The sequence below is a fragment of the Sarcophilus harrisii genome, chromosome 2, assembly GCF_902635505.1.
Source record: "Sarcophilus harrisii chromosome 2, mSarHar1.11, whole genome shotgun sequence".
Lineage (NCBI taxonomy): Eukaryota > Metazoa > Chordata > Mammalia > Dasyuromorphia > Dasyuridae > Sarcophilus > Sarcophilus harrisii.
Genome location: NC_045427.1, coordinates 229603297 through 229628958, shown reverse-complemented (window position 1 = coordinate 229628958; position 25662 = coordinate 229603297). Strand labels below are relative to the sequence as shown.

General features: G+C 35.8%; 1 protein-coding gene across 4 annotated transcripts in view; it reads left to right on the top strand.

Annotated features, from left to right (window-relative positions):
- Positions 1–25662, top strand: part of BCAS1 (breast carcinoma amplified sequence 1) — a 142998-nt gene that overhangs the window by 47746 nt on the left and 69590 nt on the right. For all 4 annotated transcript variants that reach the window (XM_031951651.1, XM_031951650.1, XM_031951652.1 and 1 more), the window contains exon 5: positions 25055–25216. In XM_031951651.1, the coding sequence (XP_031807511.1) occupies positions 25055–25216 (162 nt within the window). The remainder of the gene's footprint in view (positions 1–25054; positions 25217–25662) is intronic.

Here is a 25662-nt window from a genome sequence, read left to right as displayed (position 1 = left end):
CTTTGGGGAAATAATCAGATGCTAGGAAATCAATAGATATTCTGCACCTATTAAACTGAGTTGAGAAAATTGAACTGTTATTCACTGAAACAGAAGCATAAGCTGAAAAAGCACTGAATTCAATCTCCTAAACTCCAGACAGGTCCATCCCTACAAATGTCATACAAATGAATACCTGTGTTACCTCCAAAGATATCTAGAAAAGGAAATTTCACAACTTACTATTTTGTTCACTATTCTACAACATTCTCAAGAATACTTTTAAAAGGTGGGGGAAAAAAAGAAAAAAATATCACTTCATGATCAAAGGGCAACAAAGTTTAGGTGAACCAAGGCTTCAATCTCCTTGATGCTAATAAGTGGACATCATATATTTGGTATTTTATCCAACCCAACTCTTATAACAGAAATTTGGAGTGAACATTCCACTTTAAGTGTATTTTTAAAAAAAAGAATTTGAATCTGAAGTTAAGGAGATATATTAGATACACTATGGAAGGAAGCATGGTGCAGTAGACAGGTTACTGGATTTAGTGAAAAGATCCAGGTTTGAAGCTTAGCTCTGACATTTACTACCCATTATGACTGTGGTCAGGTTCATCTCTTTGACCACAGTTTCCTCAACTACAAAATGATTGATTTCTCCAAAAGTCTTTTCCAAATCTAAGTCTATGATGCAATGACAGATATATAACTATTGCCAAGCTAGGAAGTAAAGCTATAATGACCACTTAAAAGAACTAAAACTTGTAATCTGTCTTCCAGTCTGGAAAATGGGCCGGCATTTTCAATATTCACGTGTGATACCTGAATATTCATGTGTTTTTAGTTGTTTGAAGTTGACACAATCCAAAATCATGCCTGGATGATAGTTAGCATTAAAGTTGAATTGTGCGATATCTACTACTTTGTCATATATGGATGTTCCATAGAATGCACAGAGAAGACATGGAAGAGTCATTTCATTCATTCATTCAATTCATTCATTCATTCAAAATGACATTGGAAACAGTGCTAGATTTGGAGTCAGAATCTGGGTTCAAATGCTCAAATTTCACTAGTTGTCTTCCTAAGGACAAGTCATTTAAACTCTGAATTTCATTTTCTTCCTCTGTATAATGAGTTTAATACTTATATTTCCTTTATCATAGAGCTGTTTTAAGGCACAAATGAGAGTAATACATAAAATATTTTGCATATAAAGCATTACATAAATGTCCACTGGCATAATAAATATTTATTCATGTCCATTACGTGCATTTCCCTATCTCACTCCTCTCACCAAGAGAGCAGTTCTTCTAAATTACCAGAAATTGAGCATATCACAGAAACAGTCTTGGCTTAGAATCAAGTGAACTGACTTTTGAATTCTAGCTCTGCTACCTATTAGCTGTGTGACTATGAAGAAGTAATTTACATTTTCCAAGCCTCAGTCTTTTTGCCTGTAAAATGGGGATAATGCTACTTTCACTACTTATTCCATGGAGTTAGCTTCCTGTACTTGTCTTAGTTTGTTCTTTTTACTTAAAATTTTACAAAGATGTTTTGGTGAGATAGGATGTTTTCTTAAGATAAACAATCGCCATATCATAAGCAAGTCACAAATGCTACCTAGTTTAAAATCTAACTCCATGAAAACAGTTCAATGAGCACAAAGTTTTATATAACTTTCAATGAGGATTGACTAGATGTGTTTGCAAATTATTTTAAGGAGCCTTCTGATTACTTGGAATAGTTGTCTGATCCATGGCTTGCCAGTTCTTTATAAATCAGCTATTCTTTGTGTGATATTGTAAGACCAAGTCCTCAAATAGCAACAACAAAAACCTCCTCATGCATCTGCTTCCAAGGTTGGAGCTCAATATTCTACATGGATGATAGTCAATGGATTGACCCAATATCCTTAGGGTAAATTAGAACTCGGGCACAGGAATGTCAGATGTCCTTGCAGTTCAGCATAACACCCTCCTTGAATAGGAATATCAATTCCAGCTAACAGATAGGATTGTGAATCAGAAGATAGATGCCCCCATTTCATTCTAGGAGTAACACACAAACCTTCTGTGTTTCATGAATGACAATCTCATTTTTGTGCACTATAAAACTACATTCAGAGCATAGCATAATTAAAACAAGGCAAGAATTCATGCACTAATGAAGCATTTACTACATGGCCAAAGAACAGATAAATTATATGCCTGGAATGTTTCACTGAGCAGTGATTCATGCAAACAAAAGTGTTGGCAGGAATGGGTTCTTTTGATTTTTTTTCCCCTAACAAGTGAACCAGTACTATATGATAAGCATTTAAAATATTTATCCCCAAAACCTGAGCTTATCAAAGAAATATAATTAGCTTTTGTAAGCAGAAAACTTTGATTTCTAATATGAATATATTTCTTTTTCTTTCACTGTAATATTTTTAATTTGAAATTTTACCAAGCACATTTGGGTTAAGATTGGGTGTTAGAATTTTTCTCTTAGAATGAAAGAAACATACAAGCAAAAGATATAGATGTATGTAATCTAAAAAGTGAATTCATAGGAAGAGTTTAATGGATGTGAAGGAGAGCTTCCTTAGGGAAACTTCCTATCACTTCCTTCCACAGTTTCCTGATTTGCAGACCCAAAGGTATGGGTAAGTTCTATTTATTCCTTTTCTATTCAGCTATGAGAGAGGACTAAAACAAGGAGCAAGTATGTTAGATAAATTAGGCCTGATTTCATAGCTTGCATACTAAGGGTATCCTCTTGCAATCAATTCATAAATGCTAGTTAGGGACCTTAGGGATCAGCAAATTTATCATCCTGATTTTATAGATAAGGAAACTGAGACCTCTTGGCCATGGTCATGCAGTAAATAAGTAGAAGTCAAGATCTGAGCCTGTCTTTTCTGACATCAAATCCAGCACCCACTCTCTTACATCATGCTCATCTGCAGATATTTGAATCCATTCAAGTAAACTCCAACCAGCTATTAAAACAATTTGGGGCAGCTAGATGGCATGATGGATAGAGCACTGGCCCTGGAGTCAGGAGAATCTGAGTTCAAATCTGGCCTCAGACATTTAATATTTACTAGCTGCTTGACTCAAGTCCTATAACCCCAATTGTCTTGGCAAAAAGAAACTAACAAGCAAAAACAAAAACCTTTACCCACATCCCATGATAACAAAGATGGTTGGCATTGTGAAATATCTTTCTCGTGTGACTTCTATTTTTAATTCTCATGTGCCTTTCAAATGCTTAAATATAATGTAAGTGCTTGATATGTGATGCCTACTAAGAGCTGTGTGTATGAGGCACTAATACATATTACTAGTGGATCCATTTGATGCTACATAGGTCTTCTTTTGGCCTCCAGTCCAGTAATGCTGCTTAGATTCATTATGTTCACAGCATTTCTTTGACATAGAATACTGGTGAGGAGCAGTCAGCATACTTGCTATTGCAATTTAACTACAAAATCTAGTGATCTATGTTTTAAATACATTTTCAAGAAAGATAGCAAGATCCCAACTATAAATAATCCCTTCAGAGAATATTCAAACCAGAAGTGAGAGACTGAAATATTGCAATGTGTTATGCAGCTATATAGGGCAATCAAATGACATTGTGGGTAGAGCTCTGGGCCTAACGTTAGGAAGACACATTTTCCTGAGTTCAAATCCAGCCTTAGACATTTACTAGCTGTGTGACTCTGGGCAAGTCCTTTTACCCTCAGCTACAGTTTCCTCATCTGTAAAAGAAAAGAGAAAATATTTCAGTATCTACTCCAAGAAAACCCCAAATGAAGTTACAAAGACTCAAAAATAACTGACACAACAAAATAACAATGTACAATCAAAAGACACAGGTTTAATTCTAAGGTCTACCAATTATATACCTATGTGATCATAGAAAAGTCATTTCAATTCTCTTGGAGTCAGGTTCTTCATCTTTGTACTTAGCACAGTGCCTGACACACAGCAGATGCTTAATAAATATTTATTGATTATTGATTCATATGCAAAACAGATTGAAGGATATTGAATACCTCTTCTATATCATCATCTCATGATTCTCTGAATTCCAATGACATCACATTAATTAAAACATTTTTAAGAGAAAAGGAAAAATCAAAATTTTAAAGTCTTTTTAATGTGTATCTTTTCATATTCAAAGCTCTTGGTGCTATTCTAGAGGAGTATCTGACATAATGGAAAGGACATTGTATTAGGATTCATAAAACCTGAGTTCTAGTCCCAGTTCTATCAGTGATGATCTCTGTGGTCTAAGGCAAGTGATACAACAAAACGTCTCATTTCCCTTATAGTTGAAGTGAGAAATTAGTACAGATGTATCTAAGGCCCCTTTCCAACAAGAGTATTGTATATTCTAATATCCCTCTCAACTCAGCTCTAACATTCTATGTTCCCTGACTTCCCTTTCTTTCTCATTTTCTAGGTCATGCATTTAGAAATTCGCGCTTGTGTGTATTTCCAGTACATATTGAGAAAGTCACTTAACCTGTCTGAGATAAGTTTCCTTATCTGTAAAATAAAACTAGATGAGCTCCAAGATCTCCTACCAGCTCTAAATCCTACGGCCTTGTTACATGAGAATGAAAATGGCCATTATCCTTGAGGGCTATATTATTTTCTTGTCTGTTGCTTATTTTCTTCTGCTAACTTCATTTGTTGCTAGATCAATTGGCATTTCCTCCCATAATTAAAGTATTGGCTGCTTTATTTCTCATTCCTCCCATAGAGTTAGTGGGAGTACTTTTGGGAAAGCCTTATTTAAGCTGACATTGAATGTGCATGTGTTTAAATTCTAAACCCCCATAGTAATGAAAGAGCAATCAGTAAATTCATGTATTGTGACCCATTCCCTTTCTTTTCTAAAGAGGAATAGTTTGAAGATATTTAAAAACATTGGTTGTACACCAACATTTCTGGGCAGCTTCAGGGAATAGTGGATAGAGTATCAGGCTCGAAATCAGGAAGACTCATCTTCCTGAGTTCAAATCTGACATCAGACATTTACTAGCAATGTGACCCTGGATAAGTTATTTAACCTGTTTGCCTCAACTTCCTCATCTATAAAAATAACTGGAGAAGCAAATGGCAAACTACTCCAGTATCTATGCCAAGAAAAAAACCCAAATGAAATCTTGAAGAGTTGGACATAACTGAAATGATCAAAAAACAAGTGGGTTTGTGGTTTCGCAGTCTGAGCTTGGCAAGATCAAAATTAAATATTTTGCCTTAGAAAATTAAAAGCTAGACAAAAGCTTACTTTGTGAATCTTAACTTCTTATGGCTAGAATTCTATATATAAAAGAAATAACAGCTTGACAAGAAATCCCCCCACCCCAAGCCAAGTAATTTTAAAAGGATTTGTAGATTAATTTGGAAGGACAAAAAACTGATACACAGAATAAGAAAACCACAGGTACTTTTATATTAATATACATTCATTGGCAACAGTAATGGAAATGTTACATCCAGACATCTCAGAACCTGATGCATTTTGTAAAAAAAAGTAGCAATAATACTTAAGACAATGGTGCCCAGATGAGTAGATGGAATTCACAAAATTAATACAGAAGACATTTGTCCTGGAGATAACACAATTTTCAAAACACTTAGACATTGATTCTCAAGATGTCAGAGGAAAGAATTACAGGTGATGATTTTATAAAAACAAAATAAAAAGCAACCAAGAAAATAAAATCTTTATGAAAATGGTTTGTTCAGGCATTGAAGGTATCCTCAATTTAAATATGAGAAGAGAACTTGCAAGTTTTCATAGGCAGTTTTCTATAGAAGACTTCACCTTCATAATTACAGATGTAAAGAACATAAGATCATGGTCTACTATTCTTTATTGACTTTAAAACTTTTTATTTGATAAATCAAAATAAAGCAATTCTATAACAGATATGACTAAGCCATTACTTTGATCAACAATCCACTGAATAGTGACATAAAGCAAGATATTACTTAAAAGTCACCTACAGTAATGTGGAAATTATCCTAAGTGCATTTTAAGAAATTTCTGTTGATGGCAAGGTTCTCTAAGTATTTCACTGATGAACATTACTTGCATCAAGTCTTAGTGTATTACAAAATCCCCTTAATTGTATCTATTGTTAGACAAAAGAGATTAGCCTAATCATCCACATAGGAATAAAATGGACAAAATGTATTGCCCAGATTAAAATTTGTAGCTAGACATTCCTATTGATTAGTACATCACTATGGGCATTGTGGGCAAGCCCTGTTGACAGATAATGGTACTGAGGAGATGAGAAAGATTTGCTATATTGATAAACTATACAGTGCTCTCAATAGTCTCAGAATATTCATAGCTGCAAGGTCTGTTGCTTTAATGCAAATAGTTTCCCTTGATGCTAGTACAGTTGTGAATTGAGGAATGAGATGATTCCAGAAGTGTTTAATTACAAATCAATAGGCATTTTATGTGTTTTCTGTGCATACAGGCACTGGACCTACAACATTCTTAACTACATTACCACCAAAAAAAAAGTCAAAAACATATTCCCTGTCTCATAGAGTTTATACTATAATAGGGGAGACAACATGCAAATAAGTGTATAAATAAGATATTTATTTATTTATGAAATATAAATGAAAAGTCATCTCAGAGGAAAAATAACTGGGGATGGGGGGGACATTAAGAAAGGTCTTCTGCAAAAGTGGGGATTTGAGCTAAACCTTGAAGGGAAGCTTAGAGGCAGAGTTGAAGAAGGAAAACATTCTAGCCATGGGGACCAGCTAATTAAAAAACACAGATATGAGAGATGGTATGCAATATTTTAATACTATAAGGAGAACATTTGCAGAGTATGCAAAGAACCTGTTGTTTGTCCTTCATGTTCAAAGAAGACCATGACATCAGGGAGGTGATGCCATGATAAGCTAGTGAATTGGACTTAAATGAGGGAGGGCTTTGCAAAGTCACCAGTCTCACTTTCTCCCCCAGAGCCATCCAGAGCCCCTTTTAACTAGTCCAAAATAAATCAATCCAGAAGTGGGTCAGACTCCCAGGGGTTTCTGGTCAAAACAGAAATAACTACTATTTGAGTTATGAGGATAACATAGTCAAAAATAAGATTTAGGAAAATCAGTTTGGCAGCCAAGTTGTGGGGTGGACTTGGACAGGAAAAGATTTAGTGCAAAGAGACCAATTAGTAGATTATTGTAATAGATCAAGTGAGGAATTATAAGTGCCTGAAATAGGAGAGTGGCTGTATGAGTAGAGAGAAGGGGACACATGGGGACATATTTAAGAACTGTAGTCAAGGTAGAAATGGCAACATTTGACAATGAATTGAGTAAGAAAAAGGCATCAGAGATAAAATTAATGTTCTAAAAGCCTAGTTAACCAACTAGGTTGGTTGAGATGATAATGCCCTTGACAGTAATAGGAAATTTCAGAGGGGAAAGGAGTAGAGCTAAGAAGAGAGGTGATAAGTTCCATTTTGGATAGGTTGGATTTGAGATATCTATGGGATATACAGTTCAAATTTTCCAAAATCCAGTTGATATGGCTCAGGAGTAAGTTTAGCACTGGGTATGTAGACAAGCAAGAGGATGTTTATTACCTAAGGGATTGGTTCTTACCCTTCCTCCATCTGATGATATCTGATGATAATTGAACCTACAATCTCTGATGCTATTACCAAATAAGATAGTTTAAAGCAAAAAGAGAGCAGGGCTCAGCACAAAGCTTTGGGAGATACTCCTAGTTAGACTTCACCATGTCACCAGTGATGACTTACAAGAAACAATATAAAAGATACTAATTTTAAGGACATAAATGAAAAATGGAAATAGGTGAGTCTCTGCGGAAAAAATAAAAATAATAGATGGGCCAGTCAGTGGCAAACTGATTTTCTTGAGATATAAAAAGAATAAGAGGAAAGTCTTCAACACATTGGGAAGTTACTTCATGGGGAATTTATGGATAAACATAGACATTCTGGGAGTACTCACAACAATGCAATCATGAAGCTTTTGCAGTATTTTATACAAGCCATAACTGATTCAGTCAATAGATATTTATTAAACATCTACTGTGTACGGTGCCCAGTGGGTAAGTCCTAGATAGTATTCCAAAGATAAATAAGGTTAAATATACAATCAGAGGAGTTAGAGGTGAAAGGTTCATTAGCAATCATCTGGTCCAACTCAATCATTTTTAAATGGGGAAACTGGAGTCCAGAGATATTAGTGACATCATACAGGTATTAAGAAACTTAAGAACCTAGAAAAATGATGTGATCAGAAAAGAATTATTAAGGTGAATTGTTGAAGATATTCCAAGTTACCAATATATTAGATAATGTACATTCTACAAAAAAAATATCATCTCTGAGTGATACAGTATGGAATTGATAGTGTCATTCTAAGAGGAAGCTTTGAATTAGTCATAGTGCCAAAGTCTCCTTCTGAGTCACCTAGTAGGTAATCTGTCTTACCCCACATGTCTCTCACAACTTCTTTATCTTCAGTAAATGTATTTCCATCTCATAACATGCATTATTTATTATTAATAATCTGTAGAAGAAAGTTGTTAGGAATGGCTAGCAAGGGAATGTTTATTACTTAAGCGATTGGTTCTCATTCTTCCTCCATTCATGTTATACTTGCTTGTTGGAAACACGTTTCTAGATTCTCTAAAATCTTGAGGGCAGCAAATGCTTAGAAGGAAGCCAAATGCCATTTATACGAAATGTGAATATGTTACTGTCTTTACATTTATTCTTGACTTACTCATTGACCTTATGGCAAAGACAAAGAATTTAGTCTTTTTATTCAATTATAGCTTTTTATTGATTTCTGATAAACTGACAAATATTTCTATTCAGAGCAATAACTACAATAAGCAAACAAGGATTTCTCACAGGAAACAGACATCTGGGTAGCAAAAGATTTATTCTTTCCTCATCCCTATTGGTGTTCATCATTTTTTAAATCATATCCAACTCTTCATGACTCTCTTTGGGATATTCTTCGCAAAGATACTAGAGTGGTTTACCATTTATTTCTTCAGCTCATTTTATTAAGTGGCTTCCCCAGGGTCACACAGCTAGTAAGGATCTGAGTCAGGATTTGAACTTTGTTTCCCTGACTTCTAGCACTCTATTCACAGTGCCACCTACCTGTCCCTTCACCACCTGGAGATATATTTATATATCCCAACTGTTTTCCATCAGCCTTGTATCCCTGGGTATTTCCTCCCTGCTTTCCCTCTTAGAGTTAAGGGAAAGATCATGCCCTCTCCTGGGTATCAGTTGCTGCTCACCACACTACTGCATTCAGCTCCTCACAATCATTGTCCCAACAGGTTTCGGTTTCAGGACAGACCATCCCTAATCATGACTCTATTTGAGTGCTGGCTCTGATGTCCAACAAAATAGACTGACTTTAAATGATAAAATTCTGAATCTGTATGTCTATACTGCACAAAATGGGCAAGGATTTTGTAAAAAGTTCATTAATCCTATCAGTTTCATTAGAATCAAATATCTATTCAAATCATAATTGTTCTTCCTAGCTACATGATTTAGGATGAGTCGATTATTTAGCCTCTAAGACTTCAGGATCCTCATCAACAAAATCAATGCATTGGAAATGAATGATCTCTGATATTTCATCTATGCTTCTAGGAGGCTACTTGCTGGCTATGGCCATTTTTAGGTTCTTTTGATTTCTTCATTGCACTGACTCTTACAGCAATTGAATTTTTCTAAGGAAAAGATACTGAGTCAGTTTTGTACACTGAATTCAGATTTGTGGCTGTTTTTTTTTTTCAACCAATGAATTTGACCCTAAAAATAATTAAAATGGAAAATAATAACCAGAGATGAAAATACAATCAAGAACCAGAATGGACCAAAGTAACACTGCTTAGAAATGAAGCTCTTAGAGATCTTCATTGGTTTATTTCTCTCTTTTGTTGTTGTTATTCAATCATTTTTGATTCTTCATGATCCCACTTGAGGTTTTCTTGGCAGAGATACTGAAGTAATGGTTTGTCATTCCTTTCTGCAGCTGAGGTAATATGAGATAAACAGGGTGAAGTGACTTGCCCAAGGTCACACAACTAGTAATTGTCTGAGGCTGTATTTGACACACAGGAAGATGAGTCTTCCTAACTCCAAATCCAGCCCACTATACCATCTAGCTGCCCTATTCGTCTCTCTACAATGCTCAAAATAATAAGACAATAGACTGATTTCCTAGAGTAATAAAATCTGAAATCCTCAAAGGACTTAGAAACCATCTACTTCATCCCACTCATTTTATAAAGAAATAAACTGAGGCCTATATATCACTGTAGATAACCCAGCATTAAGAGAAATCTAATATCTTCAACTAATATTAATAAAAAGCCTACTAAGTGCAGAGCACTATAATAGGTAATATGAAAGCCATAGTAATGAGATAAATTATAATCCAAGATGTCATAGGATTTATAATCTAGTCAGAGTATATCATATACACTTAACTATGATTAAAAAACACATAAGAAAAGTACAAACTCAATACTAGTCAAGATCTCCCCGAGTATGATAGGGTAGACAAGGGGAAAGGATAGTATATGGAGTAATGGATGTTGTACTTAAAATCAGGAAGAAATAGATTCAAATAATAACTTGAAAACTCACTAAATTTTCCAAACATGGGCAAACCATTTAACTTCTCTGAACTTCAGTTTCCTAATTTATCAAATGGGGTTAATAACATTTCTATAAACATTCTAGAGATAGAGATATATTGAGAACAAGGTAATACATAACAAATCCTTTGAGAAGCTTAAATCACTATGAAGATGTCAACATTTGAAATGTAATGCATAGGACTTTAATAGATGAAAATACATCATAGGCATTAAAGTCAGCCAAGAATAATTCATTAAGTGCTTACTATGTGCCAAACTTGGGACATCTAGGTGGTGCAGAGGATAAAGTATGGGGACTCATTTCTCTGAGTTCAAATCTGGCCTCAGATCCTCACTAGCTGTGTAACCCTCTTTGCCTCAGTTTCCTCATCTGTAAAATGAGGTAGAGAAGGAAATGGCAAACTACTCCAATTATCTTTGCCAAGAAAACCCCAAATGGGATCATGAAGAATCAGAAATGAATGAAAAACAACTGAACAACAACATATGCCAAGCTCAGGGGATACAAGTGTAACAGATGCTCTGGCCCCACTCTCTCAGGGCTAGGGTTGTTACAACTGTGCCTCAGGGTTCTCAAGTACTCTGAGGGGTTTGAGGGTGACACTTTTCTTTGTCATAAACTCAATCCCCCTATTATCTTTGTCCCCTTGAGTTTGTTTGGGAGATTTCTTAAGAGCCAGCTACTACTACTACAATTTTATTTAGCCATTTAATACTAGGATGTTTTTACATTTATTTCACAGAACAAGCATACATTTTCCCCAGAATCCAAGGGGTATAATGCCCCATATATCATCTTGGTCCGAGCAAAGAGGGAGATAAGATTCAGCAACCTCCTAGAACTGACCCCATCAAGTTCACATCCAAAAGCAGTATCATAGCAGCCTTCTATTGGTCTAGAATCCTGAAGGTCACATCAGATGATCCCTCTGTTCCACATGAAGTCTCAGTGATGGCTGGCTATAATACCTAGCCCAGATTTTTTGACTCTGAAATTTCTGTGGCCCATGTTCCAATCTTTGAAACTCCACTCAATGAATCTAGAATAGAAAAGAATGAATAAAAAGGCCAAGGAGGTCTAATTATTCAAGGGAGGGTTAGGCTTCTTTATTGAAGGCTCTTAACAGCCATAAGTGAAATAATCATTTCACTTTCCCAATCATAAAAGCAAAAGAAAGTCACATTTGGTGTTGACTCGGTCCCTTTGGACAACACTATTGGTTAGACCCAATACATTTGCTAACATGGCAACATCCATGTGGAGGATCCTCAGGAGCTGCTTCTGGGAGACTGAAGATGTGGACACTATATAAATGATCCTTATTGTTTTACTACTTAGTTGGGAGGAGCCTTTTTGTGCTGACTACTCTTTTACCATTCTTTCTGCCATGATTGCTTTCTGTTTTCCTACTAAAGAATCTCAGCATATTCAAACCAAGAGTGTGGAAAATCCAGTTTGTGAACTGTACACACACACATATATATATACCTATATACATACACACACACACACACACACACACACACACATATATATATATATATATATATATATATATATATAATGGAGTGGTACTCTCAATTCACTCAAAGAAGAGAGGCTAGTGATATCTTCTCTTAAGTTATTTAGGGTATCCCTGATGGAGTGGAGTGATTCTTCCCTGATGCTTTCAGCTCAGACTCCCCATTCTGGTATATTGTCCCCTAATTGTTAACCCATCAGTGTTAATGTACCTCAGTTCTATTTAAGCAATTAACATCAATCAGCAACCATACCATCAAAAATTTCTCCTCATGGCAACCCCAACCCTCTTCTCACAAACTTTTAGGCTTAGATTTCCAGATTCCTGAAAATAAAGAAGTAAGGTCACAACAGTGAATCAAAGATTTGCATTATAAAGTGGGAAAGTTCCCAAAGACTGGGAACCTCATAAAGAGAGTTAAAGGGCCATCCAAAGTGCTCTTGTGGGTATATTATCATCTTCTGAAAGCTGTGACTGAAAGACCTAAATAATAGGAACAAATACAATTATTTTGTTTAAATGACTATTAATTACTTACTCAGTTTGCAAACATAGAGCTGATTTAGAAATGGCAAGTCTTAAATCCTATACTTCACTTTATTTGCTATTTCAAAAGAAACCAAGGTAATAATCTCTGTACTGTGTGTGTGTGTGTGTGTGTGTGTGTGTGTGTTTGCATTTTCAAAGGAAGATTTTTGTTTTATGTGTGCCTGGGCTTAGGACCTTGGACAAGTCACTTAACTCAGTTTCCTCAACAGTAAAATAGGAAATAATAGTGCCTATTTCTTGTGGTTGATATGATGATCAAATGAGATAATATTTATAAAGCACTTAACAGTGCCTGGCGCACAGTAGGCACTTAATAAATATGTATTCCCCTTCCTCTTCCCTCTCCCTATATATCAGTTTCCTTGTCCGTAAAATGAGAAAGTTAGACTAGTTGGTCTCTGAGATCTCTTCCTAATCTAGAGCTATGATTCTAATGATCATTCTAGAATAGGCAAATTTCATTTTATCCTGCTTGTTCCTTTTGTTGTAGAAAATGAATTTCTCTATCCTGCCCATACTGGAAGTACTGTAGCCACTTTCTGGCTAATCCCAAAACTGATTGGCCAGAAAGCTTTAACTTGCTCCCCTTTTCCTATCTGGTCTGATTTTTAAACAGCCTGGTGGCCCTTTACTCACAAGAACTCACATATTGGTGCTGGATTTAGTGTGAATATCCAAATAATTTTAACCACACTGCAGCTCAGAACTCCAGAACTCAAGCAATCCATCAGCCTCAATCTTCCCAACAACAGGAATTACAGACATGTTACATTCCAACTGGCTATAAAAAAAGTTTATAAAGTCTGTTAATTGCTGGCAATTCTTATAGTCACTATTTTGACTATATGCCAAAATCTATGCTAAATGCTACTGATACAAAGACAAAAATAAAATAGCCTCCAGCCCTAAGGAATTTCCATTCTCCTAAGTGTATGAAATTTGTACATAGGAAAGTAAAAACAAATTATGTGCAAATATACACAAAGTAATTTCAAGAGGGAAAAAGAACAGAAAAAAGACTCCTATCCTAGATTAGCTTTGTAAGAAATATGAATTTTATAGGGGCAGAGGTGGGCAGGGAGTAGATTCTAATTTTGGAGTATTCTATACCAAGAGCTAGCTACTGACTAGTATGACTGGAACAGAGATTATACAAAGGAAAATAATATTAAATGACTAGACAAGGAGGTAAGAGTTACATTTAAAATAGAAGACTTTAAATATCTGACTGAAAAATTTTATGTCTGAATAATAGGCAACAGAAAGCAGCTGATTTCCACATTTTGTCTATTTCATGAGTGAGTCATTATGGCAAAAATTTTCAGAAGAATAAAAATTCAGGTGAACCCCAGGGTATTGGAAAGGGCACATGGTGGGTGTAGGAAGGGCTGCTACATATTACCAGAAATGAGTTGGACATAAAAGACATTTTATCAAGAACATGTATGTATGGAAAATGCAGGACAGATGTGGAGTGGATCATAGATAGAAAGCCTGAGTTTATTATTAAAATAATAAAAGGCACAGTGAAAAAGGCTTTGATATTATAAGATCTGGGGTTGAATCTTCTCTGCCACTATTTACCTGGATGAACTTGGACAAATCACTTACTTAACCACCCTAAGCCTCAGTTTCCTCATCTGTAAAACAAAAAAGAGCTGATACAATGACCTCTAAGTCCTCCCATCTCCAGCTCTCTGATCCTATGATGTCTCTGGACTCCTGTTTTTTCATCAGTAAAATAGCCTCTAGAGTCCTTTCCAACTTGTCTATGCCCTATGATCTATATACTTATGCTGTTAGGCAGTAGATTTTCTATGGAGGATTTATGGAAAGACATGGATAAAATTCCCATAAGATGAAAAGACATGAGGGAAAGGGGAAACAGTCCTACAGTGTACATAAGCAGAGGAAGAATCCACATTGCTGAGATCATTCATAGATTATCTGAATATCTGGCATGACCTGTAAGTAGACAATGCTCATTTGTAAGTTGACATGAATTGAGCAAAACCAAGTTAGAGTGGGACAAGTAATCACTTAAGACTGTTAGCTTAGATTTTCTAAAATCCCAGGATTACAGCAGAGCAGACAAAACAAAAGCTTCATCCCTGTCCTTCAAAAACTTACAAGACCAATAAACAGGTTTGTGGGAGGTTTTGTTTTTTTTTTTTTTTTAACAGTTGTTTAGTTTGTATTTTTTCTCTGTTTATAAATTTACTTTTTCTTTGTGGAAAAACTAGAAAATACATGTCTTCATTTCCAGCATTGACCCATCCCCTCCTTTGTTTTGTGGATCTAAGCTTACCCATATGCTGATCACCCTGTTTCCATGGTGGGGGGAAAAAACAAAATAAATATTGAGTAATTGTCTAGAGACTCTGCAATGTGGTAGTCCTATCCTATTGCAATATGTATGTGGGATAAGAGATGAAAATTTCCTTTCATTCTCTAGACCTGCATTTCAAACTGTCTAACAGATGTAAAGTGGTAGGAAGGTTGTATGTCCTGCTTTTCTTAGGGGGAAGATACCACATTCAGGAAACACAAACTCACATTGAATCCTGATGCTTTCAATGTGTTTTGGGCAAACTGTTTAACTTTTGTGAGCCTCAGTTTCCATATCAGTATATTGAGAATATTACTTACCTGCCTGGTAAATCCATTGTAATAGTAAATGACCTCTCAGACTTTACAACTCTTAGGTTACATTCCTATATTATAACAATGTTGTTATCCTTAAATTAGTCAACTGTAGATTCCTTTAACTCTCTTCAAGCTTCCAGAGGCATGTCTAGCCTACCTGAAGAGAGTTCCTTCTTAACCCAATGAAAGAGGTTCACACCACATAAAGTCATTGGTAAACATAGTCCACTATTTTTAAACATTCAAATTGTTTTATCAGACTACCCGTACATTTAAAATTTGTGACCACATTAATTGACATGGAGAACAGGACCCCTTACCTTCCATCACTATTATTGGAACTGTGCTACAGTAGAGAATATTAGATTTGAAGGCAGAAGATCTGTGTGCATATACTGTCTTTCCTGTTTGCTATGTGCTCTTTTCGCTTCCCCTTTCTTGATTTCAGTTTTCCCATCTGTAAAATGAGGAGACTGAATTAGACATGATTACCTTTAGGTCTCTTCCTGCTTGAAATCCCATGAAATAGTACACTGTTATCAGTCAGAGAATCTGAACAAAGCTGTCACTTACATCAGATCAAAGGATTCAGAGATGGAAGCGGCCTTTGAGATCTAGTCCATTGCTCTCATTCATGCATTTCAGATCATTTTTGTGAGGGAAGGAGGAATCCTCTCAGTTTTCCCTTTCTCTCTAACAGTGCAGATATAGCTTGAAGAAGGCTGGACTCCAGATTGCAATGCAGCCATCATAACAACTGTAAATTATGGGGAAACAAAGGGAAAACCATATGGTTCTTATTACATGTAATCATATTTCATTGGGGCATCCTTTCAGTGTAGCACATTGTCATCTCTGAACTAATACTCTTGGTTATCTCCTTCACACATAAAAACTCAAAACTGGTAGAATGAACACCTGGATTCTTAAATGAAAAGCTCTGTTATTTTCTGAACAATAATCTTGTGACTAAAAGTCAAATATTCTCACATCACAGCAATGAAATTGTGAATTCATTGAGAACAAGTATTACCTTTTGCCTTTCTTTGTATTCCCAGAAGTTAACATCATGTCTGGCATATAGTAGGTATTAAATGAATGTTTATTCGCTTTAGCTTTAGAGTGAGCTGTACTCTAGAGGAAGATGAGAAGGAGGAAGAGGAAGAGAAAAAGAGACAGAGAGACTACTGTCCAAGGAGTTTACATTCTTCTGAGTAAAGTAACATTCTTATGATTGCAGTAATAAACACAAGAACTCAAATTCAAGTTCTTATTCCAGTTCCAGCTTCTTTTCCACTGTCATCATACATCCTCCCAATTTTGTGGTTTATCATAATATTGCCCTCTTTCATTATCTAATTCCTTCATATATCTGGTCTCCTACCAAAAATAAAAAAACTTTTTTTGGTGAAACATGTTGATTTCCAGATCTATTTATCCAACCCTCAATCATTTCCTGAGTTCTGGTCCCTTATCACCACCTCCTAGATATTTCCCACTGGATGCCCTGAGTGCACATCTCAAACTCAACATATCAAAAACACTTGTACCTCAATGTGCTCACTCAGGATCTTATCATTTCTTGCATGGACTATTTCATAGAAAAGAAAGAAGAGAGGCAGGGAGGGAGAGGAGGAAGAAAAAAAGTGAAAAAATTAAAAGGGAAAGAGGAAGGAAAAAAGGAGAAGGGGGAAACGTAATGATAGAGGAAAGAAATAACATGTATTAATAATTTACTATCTGCCAAACTCTGCTTGGGAATGATACAACCGATAGAGTGCTGAGTCTGGAGTCAGGAAGACTCATCTTCTTAAATTCAAATCTGGTCTCAGATTCTTACCAGCTGTGTGACACTGGGTAAGTCATTTTAGCCTGTTTGCCTCAGTTTCCTCATCTATAAAATAAGCTAAGTAAGAAAATGATAAATCACTCCAATATCTCTACCAAGAAAACCCCAAATGGGGTCACAGAGTCAGACATTACTGAAAAACAACTTAAGAACAGGATCTATCCACAGTCATTAATAGTTCCTGATTGCCTCTAATATAAAAAAAATATTTTAATTCTGTTTAGCATTCAAAATATTTCTGAATTTTTACCTTTCCAAGCATATGATTCATTACTCCCCTGCATCAATGATATATTCCAGCCAAACTGGCATACTTGTTGCTCCTCATATGCAATATTCCATCTTCTCTCTCATGCCTTTATTCCCCAAACATGGAATTTATTCTCTTTTCAACTTCACTTTTTTGGAAAATTTCTCTTCAGAAGTCAGCTCAAGTCTTAAGTCTTACATGAGGTCTTCTTAAAATTATGTATATATATATATATATATATATATATATATATATACACAGAGAGAGAGAGAGAGAGAGAGAATTTGTAGCTGCTCATACTCCCCCCTCTCCAATTATTTTGGATTTACTAGCTATTTATTTTATATTTACTCAAAGGTATATGTGTTTCAAATAACAGTAATTATAATTGTTATTATAAACATCTAACAGTTATTTATTCCTTATTCTGTGCCAGACACTGTGCTAAGTGCTTCATGTTTATTATCTCATTTGATCTTCACAACAACCCTGGGACATAGATGCTATTATTATTCCCATTTTACAGATGAGAACACTGAGGGAACAGGTAAATAGGGGTTAAATGACTTCTCAAAGTTTATACAGCTAATTAGTACTTGAGACTGACTTTGAACTCAGCTCTTCTCACCTCTAGATCCAGCATTCTATCCACTGTGCCACTTATTATATATACAATATAACTTCCTTTAAGTTTTATTTCATAAGATAGAATTTCCTTAAAGGCAGAGGCTGTTTTATTTTTGTCTTCTTAGTATCTAGCATAGTATCAGGCACAGAGTAATCAATTAATCCATGCTTCTTGACTTATTAACTGGCCTGAAATTCCAACTCTATTACTTTCTACCTGTAATGCCTTGCTGGAATCAAGTCCTTATAAAATGAGAGGGCTATGTGTTTAATATAATATTGACGTTTTAAAATAATGTTAATCATTGAGGTTCTTTTCAGTTCTAGATTCTCAAAAGAAAAGTAAATATTTCAAGATGGAAATATATTCTAAACATGTAATGAATACAAATTTTTGAAATTCACGCATTACTGTATGCACTAATGAATATACATAATGAAAATATGCATGAGGTAACAGAATATCTTCATATTTACTTTTCAACCTCACAAAGCATAAATAAGGTCAGCTGGCTGCATACTAGTAACACACATGCTTTAGGGCCCCATGTAGAAAGAAGAATGCGAGGAATTTAGTAAAGATTTGGACAATTCAAAGTCCTAGGAGAATGAGAAAGTGTTTTCCTTCTGACTTAGTGGGTCATGATTGGCAGTGTTAATAGCATCTGGGCATTTTTGCTTGTTTCACAAATGCACCTACCTCTGAAGTCATCCTTCATATTTTACCTTAATATGTCAGAGGACTCATTACAATTTCCCACTTCATTCATCTCTGGATTTACAAAGCTTGCATTGTTAATCCTCCCAGGCTAGAGAATGCTTTTCAAACCCAGCTTCCAGATGGAAGGCTATAAAGCTGTCACTGAGCAAAAAGCCCAAGGAAACAAACAGATTTCCTTTCATAGATACAACAGGTCCCCTGACTCTATGACTTAAACCATGCGAGATCCTCAGGCTAGCAAAAAATAAAATTGGTGAGGAGAAAATAAGCTCAATGAGAAGTGAGGAAGAAATGGAATGAAAAGAGGAACATGCTCTTCTTAGGATGAAAAGCAAGATGTACTCCCATTACCAAAGCTATCTGTGTCAGGGGTGTAAAAGCCTTTACTTTGTTGGTTTAGGTTCATATTCTGAACACTCAAAAGGATGTTTATTTAATCTTAGGCCCTTGGCGTGCAATTAGGATACACCACCACCCGATGATGCTATGGTTATGACCTCATGATCCAAAGAGCCAGGTTTCATAATCGTAATTAATTAAAAAGCAATTAGCATAACTTTTCCATTTGAAACACTTGGATTTTATTTTAAAATAGAATTCATTATTGGAACAGTTAATCACAATGGCATTAAAGATTATGCATACCTAAATATATATATATATATATATATAATTTATTTTTTTTTTAAGTGTGAGAAGCAGCATGGAGAACTGGATAGAAAACTGGCCTCTGAGTTAGGAAAACTTGGATTCAAGTGTGACTTCTGATATAAACTGGCCCAGTGCCAAGTCATTTAACCTTTCAATGGCCCCAGGCAATTCTTGAAAATTATAAATTGCACAGCAGTTACAGATATGCACCAGTGGAGGGAGTTTCCTTACCAAGATTATACTGATGAAATCACTCATCTGGTCAAAAGAGGGTGGAAAGTATAGTTTTCTTTCATTTTTAATTTGAAAAATAAACCCTCTGATATCTTAATCCTTAAATATAATCAATTTATTCCCATGTTAATCCCTTTTTATAATCTTTGACCAAAATATGCCTGTATAATTTACTCTGCTCCTCTTATATTCAAGTCAATATTAATTTCTAGGCATGTAAGACTTCAGTAGCTCACCAGGTATCAAGTCCCCATTTCTCTCTTAGGAATTAAGAAGAGTGGAATTGTGGGGGCAATTAGAAGGCTAAAATGGTTGTATTTCTTTCCTAAATAGTAGGCCTGGAATCAGGAAAACCTCTGTTCAAATCTGACTTCAAACATTTCCCAGAAGCATGATCTTAATCAAGTCATGTAACATTTACTTGCCTCAATAAAATAAGGATAATAATAGTATTACCTCCCAAGATTGTTATAAGGATCAAATGAGATTATGATTGTAAAACACTTATCACAGTACTCAGAATATAAGAAGGGCTGTATAAATGCAAGTTATTTTTCTTTTCTTTCTTTCTTTCTTTTTTTGATGAGGCAATTGGGGTTAAATGAGTTGCCTAGGGTCACACAGCTAACAAGTGTTAAATGTCTGAGACCTGATTTGAACTTGCATCCTCCTGACTTCAGAGCCAGTGCTCTATTCACTGAGACATCTTTCCACCCCTGTTCTTATTATTAATATTGAGTGTAGTCAAAGGAGGCTTCAGGGACAAGATGAAATTTGATCTATCCAAGGATCAGCCTTGCTAAGTACAGAAGGGCCCTGTATCATGAAGTTCAGTTGTGTCTAACTCTTTGTGACCCTCTTTGGGCTTTTCTTGGTAAAGATATTGGAGTGGTTTTCCACTTCCTTCTTGAGCTCATTTTACAGATGAACAAATTAAGGCAAAGAAAGTTAACTTAATTCCCCAAGTCACATAGCTAGTAAATGTCTTAAGATCAGATTTGAACTCAGGAAGATGAAGTCTGACTCTCAGTTAGACTTTGCCACCTAGCTGCCCAAGGAACAGCCTAACTAAGTACTATGGGGCCCAGAATCAGAACAATAATAGCTAATAATACCCAGCATTTCTATAGTGGTTTAAAGTTTGCAAAACACTTTATAAGCATCATCTTTTTTTATCCTTACTCTAACCCTGAGTTAATCTATTATTTAATTAATCAATCTGTTATTATTATTATTAATCTAGAATTTAAATCCATTATTATCCCCATTTTACATGCAAGGACACTGAAGCAGACAGATTAAGTTACTCAGGGGTCACACCACTATTAAGTATCTGAAGTCGAATTGAAAGTTGTTGCCAAATGATTAATTTTTTCTGGCCAATGCATTAAAGTACCTGGAATGGTCGTAATTTCCATAGATAGAAGTATACTATCACCTGAAACACAGATCCTGCAAACACTAAGGTTACCTCAGTCATTAGCTATTCCCTATCCCCAACCATATTATTTCGTGTTTATTTTGCATTTACTTATCTGTATAAGCTTCTGGAGAGAAGGGCTTAATTTTGAAGGGCTTAATTTTCTGTCTATAATTTAATTCCCAGTATCCAGCCCTAAGCGGACCACATTATAAGTACCTAGATGTTATTCTAATTGAATTGGATCACTGGGTATGTCTCAGTCAAATTGAGACATGTGGAAGATCTTAGTTTAAAAAGAGCAAGGTTTCCCACCAGCATCCAGGACCATCTTCATTTGTCCTGATCTCCATCTGACCACTGGGCTCAGATGGTTTTAGAGGAGAAAGTGAGACAGGGGACCTTGCCCAGCCCTCTCTCACTTAAATCCAACTCACTTTCATGTCATGGTGTCACCTCCCGGATGTCATGTTCTCTCGAACACAAAGGACAAACAACAATACCAAGTACTATGTGAAGATTTGAGGAAACAAAGCAAGACACAAATACAGTCTCTGTCCTCAGTTGCCTCAAGTTCAGTTTGGGGAGACAACATGTACGGTGGTGCAGTGGAGAGAGCTCCAGTCCTCCAGTCAGGAAAAGTCATCTTCATGAGTTCAAAACTGGCCTCAGACACATAATCCAAATTGCCTCAAAAAACTAGGACCAAACATGATCTAGACAGCAGAATAATAATCTCAGAGGGAAGGCCCTGGGGTTGGGGGAAGGGAGAAGAAGAAAGAAAGAACTATTGCAGAAACTGGATCTGATCTGAATCTTGAAGTAAGGCTGGAGGTTTAGATGAAGAATGATAGTATTCCAGTTCAAAGCTACAGAGTGTGACAGGATGAGATGGTGCATTGTTGTATTTGAGGAGCAGCAAGGCTAGTGTTGATAGATCCTACATGAAGGAAACTAAGAATAAGAGAAAAAGACGGGACAAGGTAATAAGAGTTTTAGTTAAAAGATTTGATATTTGATGCTAGAACCAACTGAGAATCACTGAAGTTTATTAAGGGGAGAAGAGCTAGTGGGGAAAGGAGGACAGAAAGTCAGATCTCTACCAGCTCCAAGAGCCTATGATTCTAGAATTTGTTGTTGTTATTTGGTCTTTTTACTCATGTCTGACTCTTCATGATTCCATTTGGTGTATCCTTCATACTGGAGTGGTTTGCCATTTCCTTTCCAGCTCACTTTACAAATGAGGAAATTGAAGCAAACAGGTTAAGTGACCTGCCCAAGGTCATACAACCAACAAGTGTCTGAAGCTGGACTTCAACTTCCTGATTCCCAGTCCAGTGCTTTATCCATTGCACCATCTTATTGCCTATTCTAGAATTTATGCATATCTATTATTTAAATGAATACTGGGGAAAAGATGTTGCCTTGTAACCATTCCTGTTGCATAATAAATATTTTAGTGTCAGAGAACTTCCTGCTAGGAAATTCTAAATACATAACAAGGTTTACCTTTGCAGTGACATCATATAAACCATTGCTGTAAAACCATAGCAAAAATTACCTTTGTTTCTCAAAAAGCATTGAAGAGGTAGTAAAATTATTGTATTAACTCTTACTTCCAGTCCACATAATTGAAGTCACCCCAAGAGATTACCATTTTAATTATAATTGTTTTGCATAACAGTCTCTTAGGAGTAGAATTTGTAAGTGAAATGAATAAACTTTCTAGTACACAATTTTTATACCTCATTTGCAATCAGAAATTTTCTTATAGGGACAGCTACAAATCTGGAATAAGTTATTCCTTGGGCTGCTGACCATATTACTTCTTAGAAAACAAGGCACCTTCCAATGAAAAAATCCAAGATAGTTGCAAAGTCCCAGAGCTTCATGCTTTGGACACAGACCTTAATTCTCAATAAAAAAAAAAAAAAACTAAAAGTGAAATTGAATGTAGCTGAAAAAGACTTCATAAAAGTACAAACAGAGCCAGAATATCAATTTAGGTCTTCTGACTCCAAACCCAGAATTGTTTCCATCATAAAAGGAACTGGATCTTCTTTCATTGACAACTAGTATCACTTAATGGTTAGCAAATTGAATTTGGGGTTATTAAGAATGATCTGAGTAGATTTGTGATGGAGAGAGCCAACTGCATCCAGAAAGAGGGATGTAGGGATTGAATGTGGATCACAACATAGTATTTTCATCTTTTTTGTTGTTCGCTTGCTTTTTATTTTCTTTCTCATTTTCTTTTCCTTTTTTAATCTGACTTTTCTTGTGCAGCATGATAATTGTTGAAATATGTATAGAAGAATTGCATCTGTTTGTTTAACATATATTGGATTACTTACTGTCTAAGGAGGTGGGAGGAAGGGAAGGAGAAAAAAATTGGAATACAACGTTTTGTAAGGGTGAATTATTGAAAATTATCTTTGCCTATATTTTGAAAATAAAAAACTATTATTAAAAAAAAAAAGAATGGCCTAGAGAGAGTGAAGAGGCAAGCAGCTAAATAACTCAGTGAATAGAGCATTGGCACTGAAGTCAGAAGGACCTTAGTACATTCAAATCATACTTCAGATATCTAAGACTTAACACTTCCTAGCAAACCTGGACAAGTCACTTAACCCCAATTGCCTTGGGAAAAAAATTACCTAGGATTGAATTCTGTCTCAGTACTTATACAACCTTTCTGAGTCTCATATTCCTTATTTATAAAAATGGGGATGATAATAATAATATCCAGGACAGCTAGTGGTTCACTGGATAGAATGCAGGGCCTGGACAGGAAGACTTTTTCGTGAGTTCAAATCCAGCTTCATTTACTTATTAGCAGTGTGATCTTGGACAAGTCACTTAATCCTATGATTCCTCTACACATTTTTCATGCCAGAAAATGGCATTAAAATGGTCTATAGATATTTACTTTGTGATAAGCCACATGAAATTCATTGCACTGCCTAGAAACACACTCAAGAAAGGATTTCAACTTTCAAACCTCTCCTAGAAGACAAACCTAGACCTTTTGTTCATATTCTGGCCACAGTTCACCAAAATCATGGGCAATCACAGGTTCTGGGAACATACCAATCACCAGCCAACCAATTGATCAATACATTTCTTGAACACTGGCTATGTGCCCATTACAGCTCCTGCTGTCATGTTTACTGTGGCTCCAAGGCTATAATGAAAGATGATACTTCAAAGAAAGGTAGATAAATAACTATCTTTCTCCTACATTCATTTCTTCAACAAACTTTTATTAGGCACCAGAACATACTATGCACAATGTTAAGGGCTGGCACACAAGGAAGCATGTGATCTGGATCCTTCTAGATGAGCTGAGAGAGAAAAGTTTTCATCATCACATCCATTTTTCTTTACAATGATGATAAAGCCTGAGGATTCTATAGTACAGAGACATTTAAATATATAATTATGTCCTTTTTAAATATTAAAACTCAGGATGGAAATTGCAGCAGGCCAATCAAAGGTATCTCTATGAATAGGCACAAAAAAATTTAGGCATGGAGGCTACAAAGATTAAAACCATTGCCACTTTATTCCTGCCAGACTTCACAACTGCTTTGCAGAATTAACAAAAAAGATTTGTTTTGAAAGCAACTTGAACTGTTGTGTTTGTTGTATTCTGGTGGCTCAAAACAATGAGCTTCCAACCAACAGCAAATGCTGAATATATTAAATTGAGGATGGGGGAAGGGAGAGTGAATCCTGTAAAGACATTTATTGTTCTATAGATGTAGGCAGAATAAGTATGGCTGGAATTCGGCTCTGTGAGGGTCAAGGGATGCAAATGACAAATAGAACTTTGCCATTCCAGTACACATTCAACAAGCCCAAATGTGAAAACTCTGCTTGCTTTTAGGACATAGTTGACAGCAAGGAAAAGAGTGGACAGGAAAACCCAATAGGTGTCAATTCCTCAGTCCCTGAAGATACAGAGAAACCTGAAATTGTGCAAGAAAATCTTCAGACTGTAAATATAACAGAGAACACTAATTCCGTCATGAGCTTCTTTAAAACACTGGTAAGTGTCTTTCTTTTTTCCTCCTTAAGCTTGTATTTTTTAAAAAGTATTTTTTTTGTTTTAATTTGTTTTATTTTGTTTGTAAGGCAATTGGAATCAAGTGCCTTACCCATGGGCACAAGGTTAGTAAGTGTTAGGTGTTAATTGTCTGAAGTTGTATTTGAACTCAGATCCTCCTGACTCCAGATCCAGTGCTCTATCCACTGTGACATCTAACCGTCCCTCCCACCACCACTACCACCATATTTGTTGTTTTTGGAAGTGATATGACCAATAGTCAAAAGACCTTTGATCAGGAGATCCCCTAGTTCAAGTTTCCCTCCCTATTTGTGAGAAGTTGAACTGTTGCTCAGTCATTTCAATCTTGTCCTACTCTTTGTGACCCCATTTGGATGGTTTTTTTTAGCAAAGATGCTCGAATGGTTCTCCATTTCCTTTGCCCACTC